This window comes from Daphnia carinata, chromosome 2 (genome assembly GCF_022539665.2).
Source record: "Daphnia carinata strain CSIRO-1 chromosome 2, CSIRO_AGI_Dcar_HiC_V3, whole genome shotgun sequence".
NCBI classification, from domain to species: domain Eukaryota; kingdom Metazoa; phylum Arthropoda; class Branchiopoda; order Diplostraca; family Daphniidae; genus Daphnia; species Daphnia carinata.
The window spans coordinates 2,251,518-2,268,980 of NC_081332.1; the positions used below are offsets into that span (position 1 = coordinate 2,251,518).

Consider the following 17,463-nt stretch of genomic DNA (forward strand, 5'->3'; position numbering starts at 1 on the left):
AAACGTACCACTGTGGCTGCCCACATGCGGTAACAAAGTACAGTACTCAAACTCTTGAACAAGCGTGAGAAAAATATTTTCAGCCATGCAATTCATTGCGTTCACGAGATTTCAGTTAGATGTACTGTACCTTAGCTTTTTTACCGATTTCAATATTGGGCCAAGTTCGTTAGGCGTTGTCGGCTAAGTCTTTAGATTTCTGTTGGCCCCTTCTCGTACTGCCCTAAACAAATTCATCGTGCAACGGACATTGTTCCAGAATTGGATATTCAAATTCAGCACAGTTAAGGGGATATGGGTGATCGAGGGAATAATTTATGAAATAAAAAAGCGATACATTTTTAAATTATGTATGAGCAAGGGATTTCATCATTTTAACTTGTACTGTAAGTTGTTCGCAATCAAATGATTTTCAACAGATTTACTTAAACAACGCCGAAAATCTTTCACCAGTTTCAAAAAAAATGTTTTAGTACTAACGGTATTTCCGAAACGTAGGCTAACAACTAACGGGTCCACGTCATAACTCATTGAAAAATTGACAACAGCAAATGGCGTTACATTTTCAGGTGACGTACAGGACAGCAATGACGTAATAGCTCTTTCGCGATCGAGCACAGATTTGGCATTTTCACTCACAACTTGGCTAGCTAACTCTTCGCGTTTGTTAGTACAGACATCAAATGGTACAGTCATTAAATAATTAGTCCTCCATTTCAAAAGAGAACCATTTTCGTCTTGAATAGAGAAATTGGAATCAATTTTTTTATGTTTCTTTTTAATTTGGGTATTTTCTTCAAATTGAATACCATAAGAAAAACTAAATAAACTACCTACAAATTGGCCAACGGACCGAACCAAGTTTTCCGCTTCTTCAGGACTAGTCCCATCGTCAATCGGTTGAAATCTGAGAAACACTGAAGACTCGAGAGGAGATTCAACGACTTTGGCATGGGACAGTTTCGTTTTTACGGTAGTTTTCAAGAGATCTAAAACATCGGCTTCTTTTTTTACATCCAAAATCCTTACGCAGGTATGCTCCGCGGATTCGCAAAGGGACTGGAACAACTCAAAATGCCGAAAATTAAAACATACGTTGAAATCGAGTTCGAACGGGTCTTGAACAGTCAACAAGCTCAATTTCAAAGGAGGTCTTAAATCACGGTTTTCATCGTTGCACGGCAGTTCTTCTTTAGCAGAAATAGCAGAATCTTTAAATTCAATTTTAGGTACAAGTTTCCCTTGAAGCGGGCACACAACCATTTCACTCGCATTGAGGTTCCGATAATAACGAAAAAACCCAATCAATAAATCAATAATGGTTATCTGAGATGCGATGTTAACTGATTCTGTAACAGATGGTACTTTGTAACTTATGTTCCATCCATTGCAGGACATCCGTTCTTCAACTGACACTGCGCTCTGTAACGATTCCACATTTGGGATAAGAGGGGGGTCAATTTGTTGTAAATAGTATACAGCCATAAGAGTCAAGGCATAACTCGACAAGGATGATTCAGGAGAACTAATCAAACGATGACTCTTCGCCCAGAATTTTAGCGCGTACAAATAAGGTCTGATTCGGACATCCAAGCTTTGCAGGGCGAACAACAGCTTCGAGTTTTGGACGCCGATGATGTTATTACAAGTGAGATCGCACTTAATTCCTGTTGGAGAGTGGACGAATTTTAAAACTGGTATACGTGCGTGGGAGACGACGAACAAATCGGATACGTCTGGATGACGGCGTATGATGTGAGATGCTCGGCGGAGAACGTCAATCACATGTTCCCGCTGTTTTTCCAGCGTTTCTTCTTGAGACGAAAATGGCTCCCTATCAGAGGACACACTGTCATCTATAAAAAGATGAAAATAATTACGTTTACCAGTATAAAAAATGAAGAAAAAATTTTCTAATTTACAATTTTTAATTTCTAAGTTCAATACAAACAAAGCTTCGTTTCATACTTGTCGGAGTTTCCATGAAGATGTCAAGATCTGATTCACCACGAAAAGCTAATCCAGAAACAGACGATCCAAACAGGTGAAGTCGGCAAGATGGAAATTCGAGTGACAACCATTCTTCTAGCGTTGAGATAATCTGTGTCTGTCGGCACTTTTCTTCTTTTGTGACTTCCAAGACTGTGGGCAGCGAACGAAGCTGTTCGTCAATAGACATCTCAGGATCTGTTTTCATGGATTCTTCCAATGCATTTTTAAAAATTTCTATGTGATTCGTCACACCATCTAGAATAGAGTGAAATATAGGAAAAAAGTATATTAGTTTGATTAGATTGCCAACAGAAAATTTGATTGACATGTACAGATTCTAATAGCCTGACGCCTCTTCCTACTAACACTAACACCTTACGAGTTAGGACGAAGACATCGGACATGCCCCTGAATCGGTAGTAACGGAGCAGTAGATTACGGAAATAAATGGAGAACTAATGATACCGTAAATTTACGTAGGTTAGATTACGAAACGTCTAGGATAAATTGATGAAATTAGTAAGCTTAAAATAAACCTTTTGGTGTGGTTGTTTGATGCTGAACGGCTCTTCGTGGACGAACCACAATTACACTTCCTTCAACATGGTGAGAGCTTTTCAGTGCTGCATGGGCCTGCTTTCTTTAAATAAGCCAATTTTATAATAAACTTTGAATAGCACTACAGTTCATGCTGAATCCACTAACCTTGACTTGAACTGCAACAGTGCTCGGTTTTCTGTTTCATATCTTTGGATGGCAACCACTTGTCCAAAGCTTTTAAAATGTTCCAGCAATGTTGCATTGTTAACTGAAGTTGGAATTCCTATTCATTTTGTTCCGAGACACATTTTAACAATAATATTGAAATATCAGAATGCTCAAATAACTACTCGCTGTATCTTTAAATGTCTCACCTGTAACATAGACTCCTTCACTGCATGCTTGTCCCTCTATTCTCTTTTTTGTTTTTACTTGGTTTAACAAAGAGATATGCTTTTTCCCCTTCAAATGTTGTTCCATGCTGCTTCGATCCACCCTGATATTGCAAACAGCACACAACTGTTTTGCCATATAGGTTGTCTTTTGCTGAATTAAAATACAGAAGTCATTGTACAATTACTGGCTACAGGATTGTTGGTCAAGGTAACCTCCAAAACTTTATGTACGAAATATTTAAACCGGTAACTGCCTTCAATCGCAGCCGAAACTTATTTAAACAAACACCGATAAGCGTACCTTGACCTTATCCATTTTTCTCAATATCTTATCAAGAACGTGTGCTGATGCACCCTTGATTCGTGAATGATAGCTCAATGCCTGGGACTGTTACAGGTGGAAACTGGAAAGCAACTTCATTAATTTGTTTTGGAACATGAGCAAAACGTGGTTCGATTTCGCAAAGCAGACAACATTTGCATTATTGAGCCACCAGATGTCCTAGATGTCTTAGATGTGAAGTGGGTGGTTTCTTCATATTTCGCTGTGTAGTCCCACAGGACAGGAGTTTCTGAAGCAGTTTCACCGGTCGAAATCTCGGTAAGAATTGTGAGCAAGGTTTTCGTTTATTTTTGCCAAAACCTGGCAGTTATCATTATGTTTGGAATGTCCAATGGTTGTGTTGAGTTTGCCAACAACGCGGAAGAATGACGTTTCGAAGCTACTCCAAACTCACTGGTTTATGTTTCCAAAGGCTGACAAGACTCCACATTTAAAATTCTTAAATTCTTATATATACTGTTAATAGCCCTTTCAAAGTTTAGCTCATATTTTCCTGAGAAGATTACGTTATGAGGTTTGACAGCAAAAGGTTTATACATTAACAATGTGTTAAAATTAGTAACCTCTTGTAAAAACAATTCTCATTCAGTCGTATTGTTATGCTTGTGTCAGTCTACTGAAAACAGGAATCTATTTTAATTTAATGATACTAGTTGAAGAAGAATTCTTTTTTTTAGATGTTTTTATTACAATAATTAGTTGTGAAAATTGTTTTGAGTACGTATTGGTTGCAAATGAACCACAAAATGTCACAGGATTTTCTTTCCATTTTGTTTCTATTTTAATGTCATTTCAAATTATAACTAGGCAGATTTAAAAAAGTGTTTATCATGAAAGTTTATCGTACGAGACCTTTTACAAGGCAGCATCATGAAATCAATATCGGTGGCTTCGTATGCTTTGACGACTTGGCGCAAGCGCTCTCGCAACCATAGATGTTTTTCAAATATACTCTTCTACAATAAGATTCACTGTATGTTTGGATTAGCATGTTTCTTTTAACTTTTTCCATTACAGTTACGAGTGGATAACAAAAAGAGAATGCCGGCCGTCAGAGGAGATGGTATGCGAGGCCTGGCCGTCTTCATTTCAGACATTCGAAATTGTATGTTTTTCTTTCTTTTCTAATTATTTTGGATTAATTAATGTTTTAAAAATCTTTATGCAGGCAAAAGCAAAGAAGCCGAAATTAAGCGGATTAACAAGGAACTGGCCAACATACGATCGAAATTTAAAGGGGACAAAACATTGGATGGATATCAGAAAAAGAAATATGTTTGCAAGTTGTTATTCATTTTTCTGTTGGGACATGACATCGATTTCGGCCATATGGAAGCCGTCAATCTACTGTCGTCCAACAAGTACACCGAGAAGCAAATAGTACGTCAAAATACTTCAACTTCTCCAGTAATTTTGCGTACTAACATTTACTATTCTATGTATTTTTGTCTAGGGCTACCTTTTCATCTCGGTGCTGGTAAACACTAACAGCGACCTGATTCGCTTGATCATTCAGAGCATAAAGAATGACCTAGCTTCACGAAATCCAATTCATGTAAATTTGGCACTTCAGTGCATTGCCAACATTGGGAGCAAAGAAATGGCAGAGACGTTTGGTACAGAAATCCCGAAACTGCTTGTGTCGGGGTATACATTCCATTTGTCTATCAGTGTTTTAAAATAAGGCCTGTTTAAAATAATAATTTATGAATAGAGACACAATGGATGTTGTTAAGCAATCGGCTGCCCTCTGCCTTTTGAGGTTGCTACGAACGTGCCCAGAAGTCATACCCAGTGGAGAATGGACGTCACGTATCATTCATTTATTGAACGACCAACATCTAGGAGTTGTGACAGCTGCTGCTTCTTTGATTGAAGCTCTGGTAAAACGTAACACTGACGAATATAAAGGATGCGTTAGTTTAGCCGTGTCTCGTCTGAGTCGGGTAATTAAAATATATGAATTCAAATTTTTAATTCCTATTACAATGTAAACAATGTTTTCCGGAATTTTAGATCGTGACAGCAAGTTACACAGACTTACAGGACTACACTTATTACTTCGTACCAGCTCCTTGGCTGTCTGTTAAGCTTTTGAGACTACTTCAAAATTATCCACCACCGGGTACGGCCTTAGTTCCGTTCAATACTAATATTCTTCTACATATGAACAATTCTTTTTCTTAAAGAGGATGCCGGCGTTCGTGGACGTCTAACTGAATGCTTAGAGACTATCTTGAACAAGGCGCAAGAACCGCCGAAATCGAAGAAAGTACAGCATTCCAATGCTAAAAACGCGGTGCTTTTTGAGGCAATCAGCCTAATCATCCATGCAGATAGGTGGGTTTTTTATAAAATCAAACCGGATATATGATTTTTTATTGCTCTGTCACGATCGGCTATGGCCGCGCCGTATTATCAGTGTTGCATTTTAAATTCTCTTTCGCCGTAATTCACTGACTTGTTTTGCACGTTTTAGTGATGCAACATTGCTTGTTCGTGGATGTAATCAACTCGGCCAATTCTTATCCCACCGTGAAACGAACTTGCGATACCTAGCGCTAGAGTCGCTTTGCCTGTTGGCTACTTCAGAATTTTCGCACGACTCTGTCAAAAAGCATCAGGAGACGGTCATCAATGCACTTAAGGTAAAAGGTATTCATACCACCACGAGAAATGAATTAGTTAAATATTCAATTTTCTAGACGGAACGGGATGTATCGGTTCGTCAACGAGCTGTGGATCTTCTGTATGCCATGTGCGATAAGAGCAACGCCGAAGAGATTGTCCAGGAAATGTTAAATTATCTCGAAACTGCCGACTATTCTATTCGAGAAGAAATGGTGAGCATTTATCGGTTGATTGTTTTGACACCCAAATGTGTTTACTCGTGCGATTCTTTCAGGTGTTGAAAGTAGCTATTTTAGCTGAAAAATACGCCACAGACTACACGTGGTACGTCGATGTTATTCTCAATTTGATTCGCATCGCTGGTGACTACGTTTCCGACGAAGTCTGGTTCCGCGTTATCCAGATTGTTATTAACAGAGATGATGTTCAGGGTTACGCAGCTAAAACAGTTTTCGAAGTATATACTTGTTTTTTTTTCATTAACTGTTGGATTCATTCAATGTTTAACGAGACAACTTTTAAAACAGGCTCTTCAAGCGCCAGCGTGCCACGAAAATATGGTGAAAGTAGGTTCCTATGTTTTAGGGGAGTTTGGCAATCTTATTGCCGGAGATCAACGCTCTTCCCCCGCTGTCCAGTTCCAACTTCTACATTCCAAAGTAAAAGCAGCCCTTTTTATTTTTGTCTGACGTCATGCTCACAAGAATTTTCCCATTTCAGTACCATCTTTGTTCGGCCAATACTCGCGCTCTTCTTCTGACCACATACGTTAAGTTCGTCAATTTGTTTCCGGAAATCAAACATCTCATTCAGGACGTTTTCAAAGCTGACAATAATCTACGTAGCGCTGATGCTGAGCTACAGCAACGTGCTTCCGAATACCTTCAACTTAGTATTGTTGCCTCCACGGATGTTCTTGTAGGGTTTTCTTTATTGATTTTGGCTACATTAAAAAGCAAACTTGATTGAGTTTATTGATATCATTTTGACTTTGCTACATAGGCAACTGTTTTAGAAGAAATGCCTCCCTTCCCTGAACGTGAATCTTCAATCTTGGCAATATTAAAGAAGAAGAAGCCGGGTCGTGTGGCCGAGCCGGGAGCACCAGGAAGCGATGGAGCTACTCCTAAAGAGCGAAAAAGCCCTGCGTTGAATGCCGTGACGAATCACGCGAATCATAATACTAGTGGCCAGAGCAACGATCTTCTTGGTCTGGCGTCTCCTTCTGCACCGACAACGACACAAAATCCTGCTCCATTAGTCGACATGCTTGCCGATGTGTTCAGCTCAGCGTCCCCGCCGAGTGTCAATAATGGATTCGGTTCTTCATTCCAACCGATCGACAATTTGAAGAAGTATTTCATTCAATTTCTTTTTCCCATCAATTTTTCCCCAATTCACTTCCCGCAACTCCGTTCCGTTTATCGTTTTGTTTAAACTTGATTATTTAAAGTTTTCTTCTATCGACGAAAGTCTAGACATCATAACTAAGATTACTTTGAATTATCGCCTGCTGTTTGTAACTGTAAGGCCAGGCAATTTTCCGCTATGCTTAATAATGGTATCATCATTTTCTGCGGTTAGGTTCGCATGCAAGAATAACGGAGTGCTTTTTGAAAACGATCTGCTACAAATTGGAGTCAAGTCCGAATTTCGTCAGAATCTCGGGCGTATCGCGCTATATTTCGGCAATAAAACTTCATTCGCACTACAGGTAGTCAAATGAGACTGATCCATATGAAATTCTTTGGCCTTGTTTTATTTTTTTTCAAACGAACATGTCGTGATTTAGGGGTTTTCTTCTTCGGTGGGTACTCCAGGAGATCTGGCAACAAAACTGATTCTTCAAGTGAAGCCCGTCGATGTGAACGTAGATGCAGGCGCACAAATTCAACAGCTGGTCAACGTCGAATGCGTCGACGAGTTCTTGGGTATACATTTTTTTTTTCTTGTTTTTGAGCTACTGTAATTACAGTTTGTTTATTTTTACGAGACTGGTCAGTGACTAACGTCAGCTATTTCTTTTCTAGAATACCCGACGCTAACTATTCTCTTCCTTTACAACGGAGTGCAACAGCGGTTGAGTTTGAAGTTGCCGTTGACGATTAATAAGTTTTTTGAACCTACCGAGATGAACTCGGAAGCATTCTTTACACGTTGGAAGAATCTCAGCGGGTGAGTGTGACAAGCTATTTTCAATCACTGTTCATTTAATGTACGGTTTAACGAAATGCGGTCGTAATTCAGATCCAATCAAGAAGCCCAGAAAATATTCCAAGCCACTCAACCGATCGATGCATCTCATATTCGCACGAAATTGATCGGCACAGGTATGAAATTGCTAGACGGTATTGATCCGAACCCGGAAAATTACGTTAGTGCTGGCATCATACACACTCGAACGCAACAGATTGGTTGCTTATTACGGCTCGAACCCAACCGTCAAGCCCAGGTGAGAGCGAATTAACAATTTCTAAACATCACGTGAGCTTTAAATGTCAATTCATTTGTTGTTGTTTTTAGATGTATCGGCTGACGATTCGTTCAAGCAAGGATTCGGTGGCAAAGCTGATATGCGAGCTTCTGTGCGATCAGTTTTGATCAGCAGGCAGGTGTGTGTAAACTGAACTTATATAGCAATGGCAACAGCTGACATCTACCTACATAAGAAAGGGGGGAATAATTATCGTTGTTCGAATGACCGAAGATTTTTTCTGAAAACAACTTTTAAAAAAATCTTCACTCGTCAAACATGTTTGTAATAGACAAACAATTTCTTTTTTGATGGTGGCTCTACCGACAAAAAACTTAAAAAATCGGTCATTTCTCCTCCCCCTGCCCCCCTTCCTCTCTTTTAAAAGAAAAATCTGTTTGAAATTCCCAAGTTAAAAAAAAGATTTCTTAGTTGTCTTGTGCACTTTATATCCCGCTTTACCAATATTATCTCCTTGTACTTTGAATTCCGGTGACTGAGGTTGATTGAATTCATTCTTACCCTCGGCATCATAAGGAAAACAATTTAGCGCGGCGTAAAGATAAGCTATTTTTCTTTGTGCAGTTCTACTGTTTGTCGTACTTTAGTTTTTTTGTTATTTTCTTCATTGTTACTTATTTAGCTGTTTATTCTCAAACGCCCCTACTCTCTATACCCCGGACTCTTTTCTCCCAACCAGAACAACAAAAAAGGCAAAAAAAAAATAATAATAAAAAAGTAAAATACACTGTGCACGTGTTCTCTGTTGAACTTGAACATCTTCCTAATATCCTCAGTTGTAAGGGGAAACCGTGTGGAAATAATTGCCGAACCGTATAGTTGCTACGCAGCGTTCGTTTCCAAGGAAAATGTAATTACGCTGTTTTTTTAGATTTACATAGATTTTGGACGTTTCAAAATATGTGTTTCAACTGTTCATCTTAAACTCATTAAAACATGAAATTTAGCAGCGATTCATAGTCAGCCATGATTTGCAAATGGATGAATCTTAAATGAATATCTAAAATTCATAAATCATTAGTTAACACTGAAATCGTTGGTGCAAAGCTCAATGTGGTTAATAGTTAAGAAAAAAAGATGCAGGCCATATACGGGTTTCTAGATCACGTTTATTACTTTCTAATTGTATTCATCTCTAGTACGTACATGAGTACCACGTGTGTTGTCAAATCAATGTAATTGTTTACTGTATTCGTATTGAGTGACGTGAAAAAGGTTGTGTACTTGTGAGTTGAACGAAAATCATTCAAAAGCGTTTCCTGAGGCATTATTTGAGGATAGGGAGTTAGGGCAAGGCTGCTGAAATTTCCAGAAAGAAAAAAAAACAACGCACCACTGAATGTTACGTCTGTCTACAAACTGTGAAGGTCCCGACGTCTGCTAAATCGCTTGTTCAAAGTCATCTGCAAAGGAGTAACCTATATAGTACATATATGACGTTCGTCTGACAAGGGCCTGACGAGGGACTGATGAACACGAGGTAACAGGCAAAACGATTTTGTCCCTTAAATATCATTTACGAAAGGTTTCACAGAATTTTAGAATAACCTACGGTTGTTTATTGTATACCTGAGAATTTCATCTCTAGGGTGGTCTGTTAAATGTCAAATTTTTCAAATGGTTTAGACTGCAGTCTGCATCCATAAATTGTATTCGCTGCTGATAAATGTGTAAACATACGTCACGTCTAGTCTGCATTTGAACCTCTGATTTAATTTTAGAATGGAAAAAAAGACCTGAAAACTATTAGACAAGTCAAATCGAATCAGGAAATGTGAAAGTGATGGCCAATGACGGCCCAATTTCTCGAATAAATTAGAAAACTTCTACCAGTTATTTTTAGCCTGGAAAAATCTCGTTAGAGTGAGAGACAAGTCGGACGTGTACGAATAGCTCAACCTTGTAGTGTGTGTTGAAATTGTTGTTCATTGCCCACAGTGATGACGGGCTACCTAATAACCGTCCTCGTCAAAGACCCTCTATAGAAGCTGACGGTAGACATATAGAATACAATTGGGGGATTTAAACAGGTTTTTTTTATTTCATAAGTAAGAAATAGACGGCCTAAAGCACCATTGGCGTTTGAAGGATAGGTTCACCTTTGATTGATTGATGTGCCGCATTAACCCTCCAGAAATCACAATTCCAATTCTAATTTTCAGTTGGGTTTCATTTTTGCCCCAACCCTCTGCCGACTAGAGCGATTCTTTTTACCCTAGTAAAAATTTAAAGATAAGATAAGCTAGATTTTAATACGCTTTACATGTTATATGTGCATGTGTTATCTTTAGATTACGTTACGGTTCAAGCACTCCAGAAAGTTCTCTAAGGGGAACTTTAATTGTATTTATTTTTAATTTCTAATTTTTTAATGTCTTAATTAAATTAAATATAAGTGAATTATTAATAACTGTGGCTTAAGCAATGAATCCTTGTCTGATATTCACATTATCTTTTTGCTGCCATTTTGTCAACAAATACAATACACGAAAATGTGCATAAACATCTGTTTCACGAAAAAAGGTGGCCTCGTAAAAAAACACACACACAGCATAGCAGCACGTAAGTTCCTAAAATTCACTCAATTTCTATGTGTATTTACCATTCCCAAAAATTCAGTTCAAATCAAATTGAAAAATTCGACACTGAAAAACCGAAATCCAACGCAAAAATAAAAATAGTAATTGGAGTGAAAAATAAAGGTTAGGAAAGAATAAATTAGACAAGCGCGTGTATGTTCAAAAAAAAAAAAAGAAATGTTCAAATCGCCCCCTTTTTTTCCTATCTACGCGTATATACAACTTGTGCTTTGGGCCTTTATAGCGACTTCGCGTGTGTGTATGGCCAGGGCCGGCTGCCGGCGAACCGGCAGTTGTCTCTGAACCGTCGACGAGTGAACAGGTGGATTGAAACTCTGCGTCATCCATCCCTACACAGACATCTCTTGTTCGTTTGTTGTTGTTGTTTTTTTTATTATTATTACTTAAGCAGTTTAGTTGGCAATTGTTTTAATAGCCACTTGTGCAAGACTTTGCGTTGAACAAGTTTGAAGGTCTTAACGTCATTTGGAAAACGTCAAAATATCACGTTACGTTCTGTTTTTGGTCTGATTGCAAAGGTCGGTGTCAGTTGGGCAGGAAATATCTGGCCGATTTTTCGAGAATTTGAACAGGCGAGAAAATCTACACCAACAAAACCGCAATAAACGTGGTGCTTCTCTCGTCGTTTTCATTCGCCAAGTCCCGGAAGGAAATGAACTGACTGTTCGTGTTCTATGTGAATTTGTTTTGTTTTTTTCGTGCATCAAAACATTTCGTGAAGGTTGAACAATTTTTTTGTTTTTCTTCTTCTTTCCGGGATTGTCAAACAGTGAACGAAATGGATGCTTTCGATAGCTTAGAACAGCCGCTCTGTGACTACAATGAGAGCATGGACGCTCTACCAGAACTGTGGGAATCGGAATCTTTTGAATCGGTAAGTCTTTCTTTTTAAAAACACACATTTTCTGTCGTACATGTTGTGTGAACTTCCGCTGATTCGACAAGCCTAAAAGCGACCCAGACTTTAAACGGTGAGAGCTCGAAGGGTAAAGGAGTACATTGACGTAAAGAAAAATGTTGGGTGGGACTCGGTCACGTGCGAGATGGGACTAGGGAAAGCATTTTTCTGAAGTGGGGGCGGAAATCTTTGCTCTATTACACGGCAGAAAAAAAGAGGTGGCTGTTGATGGTTTAAAAGAAAAAAAAAAGAATCAAGTCTCGTGTGCATTGTGCTTCCTCTTAAAAATGACCGAAAGTTACCGTTGACCTTCAGGTAGAAATTGTTCTTTTGTTGGGAATATGATGGGGCGTTATCTTGACCGTAGGGTAAAAATTACAGAGTCCTTCGTATTGATCTCGTGGTCTTGAAAAAATAGAAATACACATATTTGTGAAAGCTTTCTCTGTAGAGTAGATGAAATTAGTGCCGTAATTTTTTGGCTGCGTGATTACCTGTTTGATACCAAAATTGAAAGTTTTCTGTGTTTGATATGTCATCGCTTCTGGCGTTCAAGGCCACGCTTGCTGGAACTCCGATATAAAGAAGCTGAGCTTGAATACGAAATTGGATGGCATTTTTTTTTTTATTTTGTTGTATACTTGCACCATAGCAGAGAATTTTCCTTTGTAACAAAAAACCGGTTCTCTTTTGAAAATGTCGTTTGAAGACGAGTTCACTGGCCTGGCATTTTCGGTCGTCCTTATTTTGCACATTTTTGGCCAAATTATAGTTTTCGATGCTGAAATTGATCAAACATCTTTCCTAAAAAGAAAAGATCAAACATTTTCATTTGCACTCTCTGAACAGGTTTTACAATCGATGTTGCAATCCTTAAACGGACGCGGGGGAACTCCTAGATGTCATTAGATCGAGGAAAAGCAATTCGTTTTGAAGATGATAACCACACGTTTGAAAAGTACACACGATAAATAAAAAGTTTGGTTTTTTGGCTTCTACGCGATAAGAAATGCCTCCCAAAAGGAAACGGCATCTGAACGGATGAGCCGCCATTTTCGAACATGTGTGCCGTTTGACAGTTCTAAAATTATGGAATTTCAGATAAGCACGTTGTTTAGAGAAAAAAAAAGTCTATGTTTACACGACTGCATAAAATTCATTCTAAAGAAATTTTGTTTTTTTCTTAAACCCTATAAATCTGAAACAAGAGACGCACGATTTTTTGGTTTTGTTTTAAACAAATTTGGCACATTGTTGGTTGATGCTAATCCGAAGCCTTTTCCCGTACTGCTGTTACTTTGCACTGTGGTGCGTTTAGCAGCAGAGCGGGAAGCGTGGGGAGAGAGTTCATTAGCCGGTGGTCAAGGACAAGCAGTGAAACTTCTTTTTTTCTTGTTATTCTTCCTATTTTCTTCGTTGAGTCTCTCTCTCTCTTTCATTTGGTTCGTTACTTGCTTCTCATTCCTCCCTGTTTCTTCGGTGTGTATGGCCAACTGAGCGTGCAACGCTTGTTGTCTTCGTCCTTAACAGATGGTAATCTTCTGCTAGTGCACTTGTTACTCACAAAACAGGAGAAAGAGTTTTGAAACTTTTTTGAGGGGACTTTCACTCTCAAGTCATCTAAATAGTAGCCATGAGACTACGTTTAACTTGTTTATACACCACAAAAAAGAAATGTCGGTGTCATTTCGGTCAACAGTCCCTCGCGTCGTTCGCCTTGAAAAGCAGTCACACAACACCACAAAGTAAATAAAAAAAAAGCGCAAGGAACAAAAAAAAACAAAAAAAAAAACTTACGGAACCTTCTTCAGAGTTTTTTGTCGTCTGCTCTTTTTCTGTTTGCCTACGTGATTCAACTTGTGTTCGAATCCACTGAAAAGGTTACACAGCACTCTTTTTTTCTCGTTATTTTGGCTTTTTTCGTCATGAGGAACTCAAACACATTTTTAGAAATATTAAATTAACTAAATTTGAATTTTCATAAACTGTTGTGGGCGTTTTGCTGTTTTGTTTACATTGTTTTTTTTTCTTGTTCTTTCGTCTACCAGTCGATGGTGGTGGAATTGCAAGACCCCGAAAGCTACGAGCACGCCGATTGGCCAACTGGGCTAAGCTTCAGTTTGATGCCCGTCGAAGATGACAGCAACGACGGCCTCTCTGTGAGCGACACTGGCATGGTGGTGTTACACGATCGGCTCATCACCGACACGACCAACAAAGTTTTGACTAACCCCATTCGCCGCTACACCAACCGCGTTCATCCCAATTCGTCGTTGTACACTGAGGCTTCGCTCATCAGTTCCAAGGATCACACGAGCACGTTCAACATCACCATCGGTAGCCGAGGAGAGGTAGAAATTTCAGAAGACACTGATTCCACTACAGGTAAAACAGGTTTCCCTCTCTATTTTTTTGGGTCTGTTATGGTTCAACCAGTACAACAAAGAACAACAAAAGAATTATCAGAAATATGTTGGATATGTCCAGGAATAGGAAACCCGTTTTGTGATCCACTTTCAGTGGGCGTCAAGACGGAACCAGCTTCTCCGCGACCAGCCTCTCCTTCGACGTTCATCGACGCCCAGTTTGATTTGAAAAATTCCCGCTCGGAATCACGGAAGCGATCCATTTCGTTTTCCAACACTTCGTGCAACCGCGAACGACCCACTGCCAAGGTGATCAACTATTTTTTTTTCTTATTTGCATAATTGGACTTTAATGACGTTGGACGTGTAATTATTTCAGACGAAGGCAGTGCCTGGAAACAGCCGCCTAATGCTGACAAGAGTCGCAAACACTTCGTGCTCTAATAAATCAGGTGAAAACATTTTTTTATTCGTAACCCCATTTTTTTTTTTGTTAAACGTTTACATTGCCGTACACGCACGTCCATTAACGCATATGGCGACGCACTTGCGACGCACTTGTTGCGGCAGTTCGGACTACCTTCCGCTTATGGCGCCCACCTTTTTTTCCTACGTTTACGACCCGGAAAGTTGCCTGAATGATATATATTTGTTAATGTTAATGTTATAAGATAACGTACAGTTCGAGAAACTTGACGAATAATAGAGAAAAACGATCATTTTAGTTGTCCCTTTTTTTTTTCGCTCGAAATTTCAATTTCTTTTATTTGCATGTTTGCGCGTCATCGCAGCTAGTTTTTTGTTGCCCCCTACGCCTCCGTCGTCGACGTCAAGTGACAGCGAAGGAAGTCTTTCTCCTGAAAGGGAAGCTGCCTCTCCCAAGTCGGAAGAAAGCAACGAAAACGCAACTAGAAGATTAAATCAGGCCGGACGCGTTCTCTTAACCACCAAGCCATTACCCGACCTGTTCGGTAGCGGTAGCAGCCGCCACCCTATTAACAGCCCTCTCATCAGCTACCAACCTGTAATTTGAAAATCAATGAATTAAATCCTCAAATCTTATTTCAATCTAACAAAAAAAAAAAACTTAAATTATTTTTAACTTGCAGAAAGGTTCAACTGGAGTGCTTCAACTGACAGAGGAAGAAAAAAGAACTCTGTTAGCTGAGGGCTATCCAGTGCCAACTCGACTGCCCCTAACGAAAGCCGAAGAAAAATCATTGAAAAAGATCCGCCGCAAGATTAAAAATAAAATCTCGGCTCAGGAGTCTCGTCGAAAAAAAAAAGAATACATGGACACGCTTGAGGTAAACAACATTTGTTATTTAAATGTATATATATATTTGGAATGGGGGAGGGAGGCGAGGACGAATTGGTGGGGGGTAGATAGTTTATGCAGTCAATGAAAGGCGTGTGCTAATTTTTTGTCCGCCCTCTCGATGACAGAGACGGGCTCAAGTGCTGGCCGACGAAAACAGCGACTATCGCCAGCGGCTGCACAAGTTGGAGACGGACAATGCGGCCCTTCAGCTTCAACTGACACGCCTCAAGCACCTCTGTAGTAAACGATCCAACAGCGGGGATCTAAATTCTCATCAAATTGATGAAATGGTAATGTGAATATATTGTCTACGATTGGTTTGATGGACAGCCGTAATGGAATTCGGACATTTCGTTTACATTATGTATAGTCTATACCTATTAAAGAAGTCGATGACTGCTTTTCAACTAGAGGCTAAACGTTTGTGACTGACAGATGAAATGAGCCTGTCAAAAATCATTCCGTCCATTTTGTTTGGGTAAATCGATTTTTTTTTGTGTCTAACTGTGAAACACTTTCTCTGAATATTGATGACAAATTTTGATTTTGTTTTTGCATGTAGAGTAGGAAATACCTGATACTCCGTTGCACATCTGTAATAGCTAGTCTTTAAAAAAAAACTAACAAAATATTCTGATTTGAAGACGTCGATCCTGATTTTTTTTTTTTTGGCATTACGCTCCCTCATGCGCGCAATCGGCTATTACTGCGACGGATTTCATTCATTCTCCTATTCTTATTAATAGATAAACAAAACGTGGGGTAAGCTGTTTGTTATTTTGCTGGATTATGTTTTTTTGAAGACTAGCGCGTGCAATCGGTACACGCCAAAAAATAACTTCTTTTTTTATCTGTTCTCATGTTTATTCACGTTCTCTGACACCTTAAACGTTGTTGTTTCCATTACTGTTTGTTTTCTGTGTTTTCATTTTTTTTTTTTTTGCGTGCTTTTTTTTTCCTAAAAAAAAGGTGAAGCATTGAACATGGTGACTGGTTTGAAATAGTGTATGCTATTTTCTACATATTTTTGACCCGTGTTTTGTTTTTTCAATTGCTGTTGATTTCGTTTTTTTTTTTCATGGGATTCTTAAACTTTCATCGGTTATACTTGGGATCACGTAGCTATCATCATCGCCTTTCATTTTTTTTTGCTCCGTTTTGTTTGAAATTTCTGTTCCTTTTTTCTATTGTTATGTATCGTTTGTTTCAGGGCACGCATTATTATTACACGATTGATTGCTTTTTTCTACAAATATTTAGATTTTTACCTATTTTTAAATTACAGGAAACGTTGGGGAAGAACAGCGGTAAATGAAAAAATAAACGAAGCTTATAAATAAAAGACGACAAGACAACGTTAACGGCTTGATGATGGATGAGATGGTTTGATTCATTTTCTTTTTTCACACCAGACAGCGACTCTTTACACGGCATGGGAAAACGATGTCTTGATAATGATGCAGATTTTCTCTGAATTTATCGTCTCCTGACTTCTTGGTTTCATAACTAAGACCGGTAGAATCGTTAAACAAAACATATATTTTTATATCGTTAGGGGAATTTCAAGGGATTAAATGAGTCGAAAAATAATAAGATGTCGTGGAAAATGCGAGCTCACAGTCGCATGGCTAGAATCAAACGTGTGACTTACCACTATCAACAGAACGCTGAATGCACTGTCAGCGATTGCATCCCCATTTTGCCTTGTATTTTATTTTTTTTTATGTAAGGCCATAAACTCTTTAGAAATGAAGTTTTCTGCCACTTAATGTGACTAGAAAAATCTGTATGTTTTGGTTTTTTAATTATGCGTCAACCTGAAATCTTGTTTAATAAAAACGATGGTTATTACGCTGATAAAAGTGGACTTCTCGCAATGTGCG

The 17,463-nt window shown here is 38.8% G+C and overlaps 3 protein-coding genes across 7 annotated transcripts; 2 read left to right on the forward strand and 1 right to left on the reverse strand.

The window, feature by feature from the left end:
- Positions 1-364: 364 nt before the first annotated feature.
- Positions 365-3,684, reverse strand: LOC130685926 (speckle targeted PIP5K1A-regulated poly(A) polymerase-like). Its single transcript, XM_057509211.2, has 6 exons — positions 3,229-3,684; positions 2,907-3,078; positions 2,698-2,815; positions 2,529-2,632; positions 1,969-2,247; positions 365-1,856 (listed from the first exon to the last, which is right to left on the reverse strand). Exons 1-6 carry the CDS (start codon positions 3,241-3,243, stop codon positions 370-372), a joined length of 2,175 nt encoding a protein of 724 aa, XP_057365194.1. The 5' UTR covers positions 3,244-3,684; the 3' UTR covers positions 365-369.
- LOC130685939 (AP-2 complex subunit alpha-like) lies at positions 3,416-9,145 on the forward strand. The gene is made up of 18 exons (XM_057509234.2): positions 3,416-3,528; positions 4,288-4,375; positions 4,439-4,650; positions 4,724-4,917; positions 4,985-5,216; positions 5,287-5,395; positions 5,460-5,610; positions 5,750-5,918; positions 5,976-6,113; positions 6,176-6,358; positions 6,429-6,560; positions 6,622-6,819; positions 6,904-7,256; positions 7,486-7,615; positions 7,694-7,832; positions 7,932-8,076; positions 8,149-8,353; positions 8,425-9,145. The coding sequence occupies exons 2-18, from the start codon at positions 4,312-4,314 to the stop codon at positions 8,500-8,502; spliced, it is 2,832 nt and encodes a 943-aa protein (XP_057365217.1). The 5' UTR covers positions 3,416-3,528; positions 4,288-4,311; the 3' UTR covers positions 8,503-9,145.
- Positions 9,146-11,713: 2,568 nt separating this feature from the next.
- On the forward strand, positions 11,714-16,833 carry LOC130685930 (cyclic AMP response element-binding protein A-like). 5 transcript variants are annotated; one of them, XM_059497615.1, is made up of 9 exons: positions 11,714-11,869; positions 13,942-14,278; positions 14,381-14,568; positions 14,639-14,711; positions 15,051-15,283; positions 15,369-15,566; positions 15,706-15,870; positions 15,951-16,058; positions 16,143-16,833. In XM_059497615.1, exons 1-8 carry the CDS (start codon positions 11,774-11,776, stop codon positions 15,996-15,998), a joined length of 1,338 nt encoding a protein of 445 aa, XP_059353598.1. In that variant the 5' UTR covers positions 11,714-11,773; the 3' UTR covers positions 15,999-16,058; positions 16,143-16,833. The 5 variants fall into 5 exon arrangements, with proteins under 5 accessions (XP_059353598.1, XP_057365204.1, XP_059353599.1 ...); XM_057509221.2 differs by having other exon boundaries at positions 16,148-16,833; XM_059497616.1 differs by having other exon boundaries at positions 15,951-16,052.
- Positions 16,834-17,463: the final 630 nt, after the last annotated feature.

Excerpts from the sequence above, each read along its gene's own strand:
- LOC130685926 (XM_057509211.2), bottom strand. Across the intron at positions 2,633-2,697 it reads CTGTTGCAGTTCAAGTCAAG|AAAGCAGGCCCATGCAGCAC; the intron begins GTTAGTGGATTC and ends GCTTATTTAAAG. Across the intron at positions 2,248-2,528 it reads TCAAACAACCACACCAAAAG|ATGGTGTGACGAATCACATA; the intron begins GTTTATTTTAAG and ends ACTCTATTCTAG.
- LOC130685930 (XM_059497615.1), top strand. The coding sequence starts at position 11,774 with ATGGATGCTTTCGATAGCTTAGAACAGCCGCTCTGTGACTACAATGAG. Across the intron at positions 11,870-13,941 it reads AATCGGAATCTTTTGAATCG|TCGATGGTGGTGGAATTGCA; the intron begins GTAAGTCTTTCT and ends TTCGTCTACCAG. Across the intron at positions 14,712-15,050 it reads TTCGTGCTCTAATAAATCAG|CTAGTTTTTTGTTGCCCCCT; the intron begins GTGAAAACATTT and ends GCGTCATCGCAG.
- LOC130685939 (XM_057509234.2), top strand. The coding sequence starts at position 4,312 with ATGCCGGCCGTCAGAGGAGATGGTATGCGAGGCCTGGCCGTCTTCATT. Across the intron at positions 6,561-6,621 it reads TCCAACTTCTACATTCCAAA|TACCATCTTTGTTCGGCCAA; the intron begins GTAAAAGCAGCC and ends TTCCCATTTCAG. Across the intron at positions 8,077-8,148 it reads CGTTGGAAGAATCTCAGCGG|ATCCAATCAAGAAGCCCAGA; the intron begins GTGAGTGTGACA and ends GTCGTAATTCAG.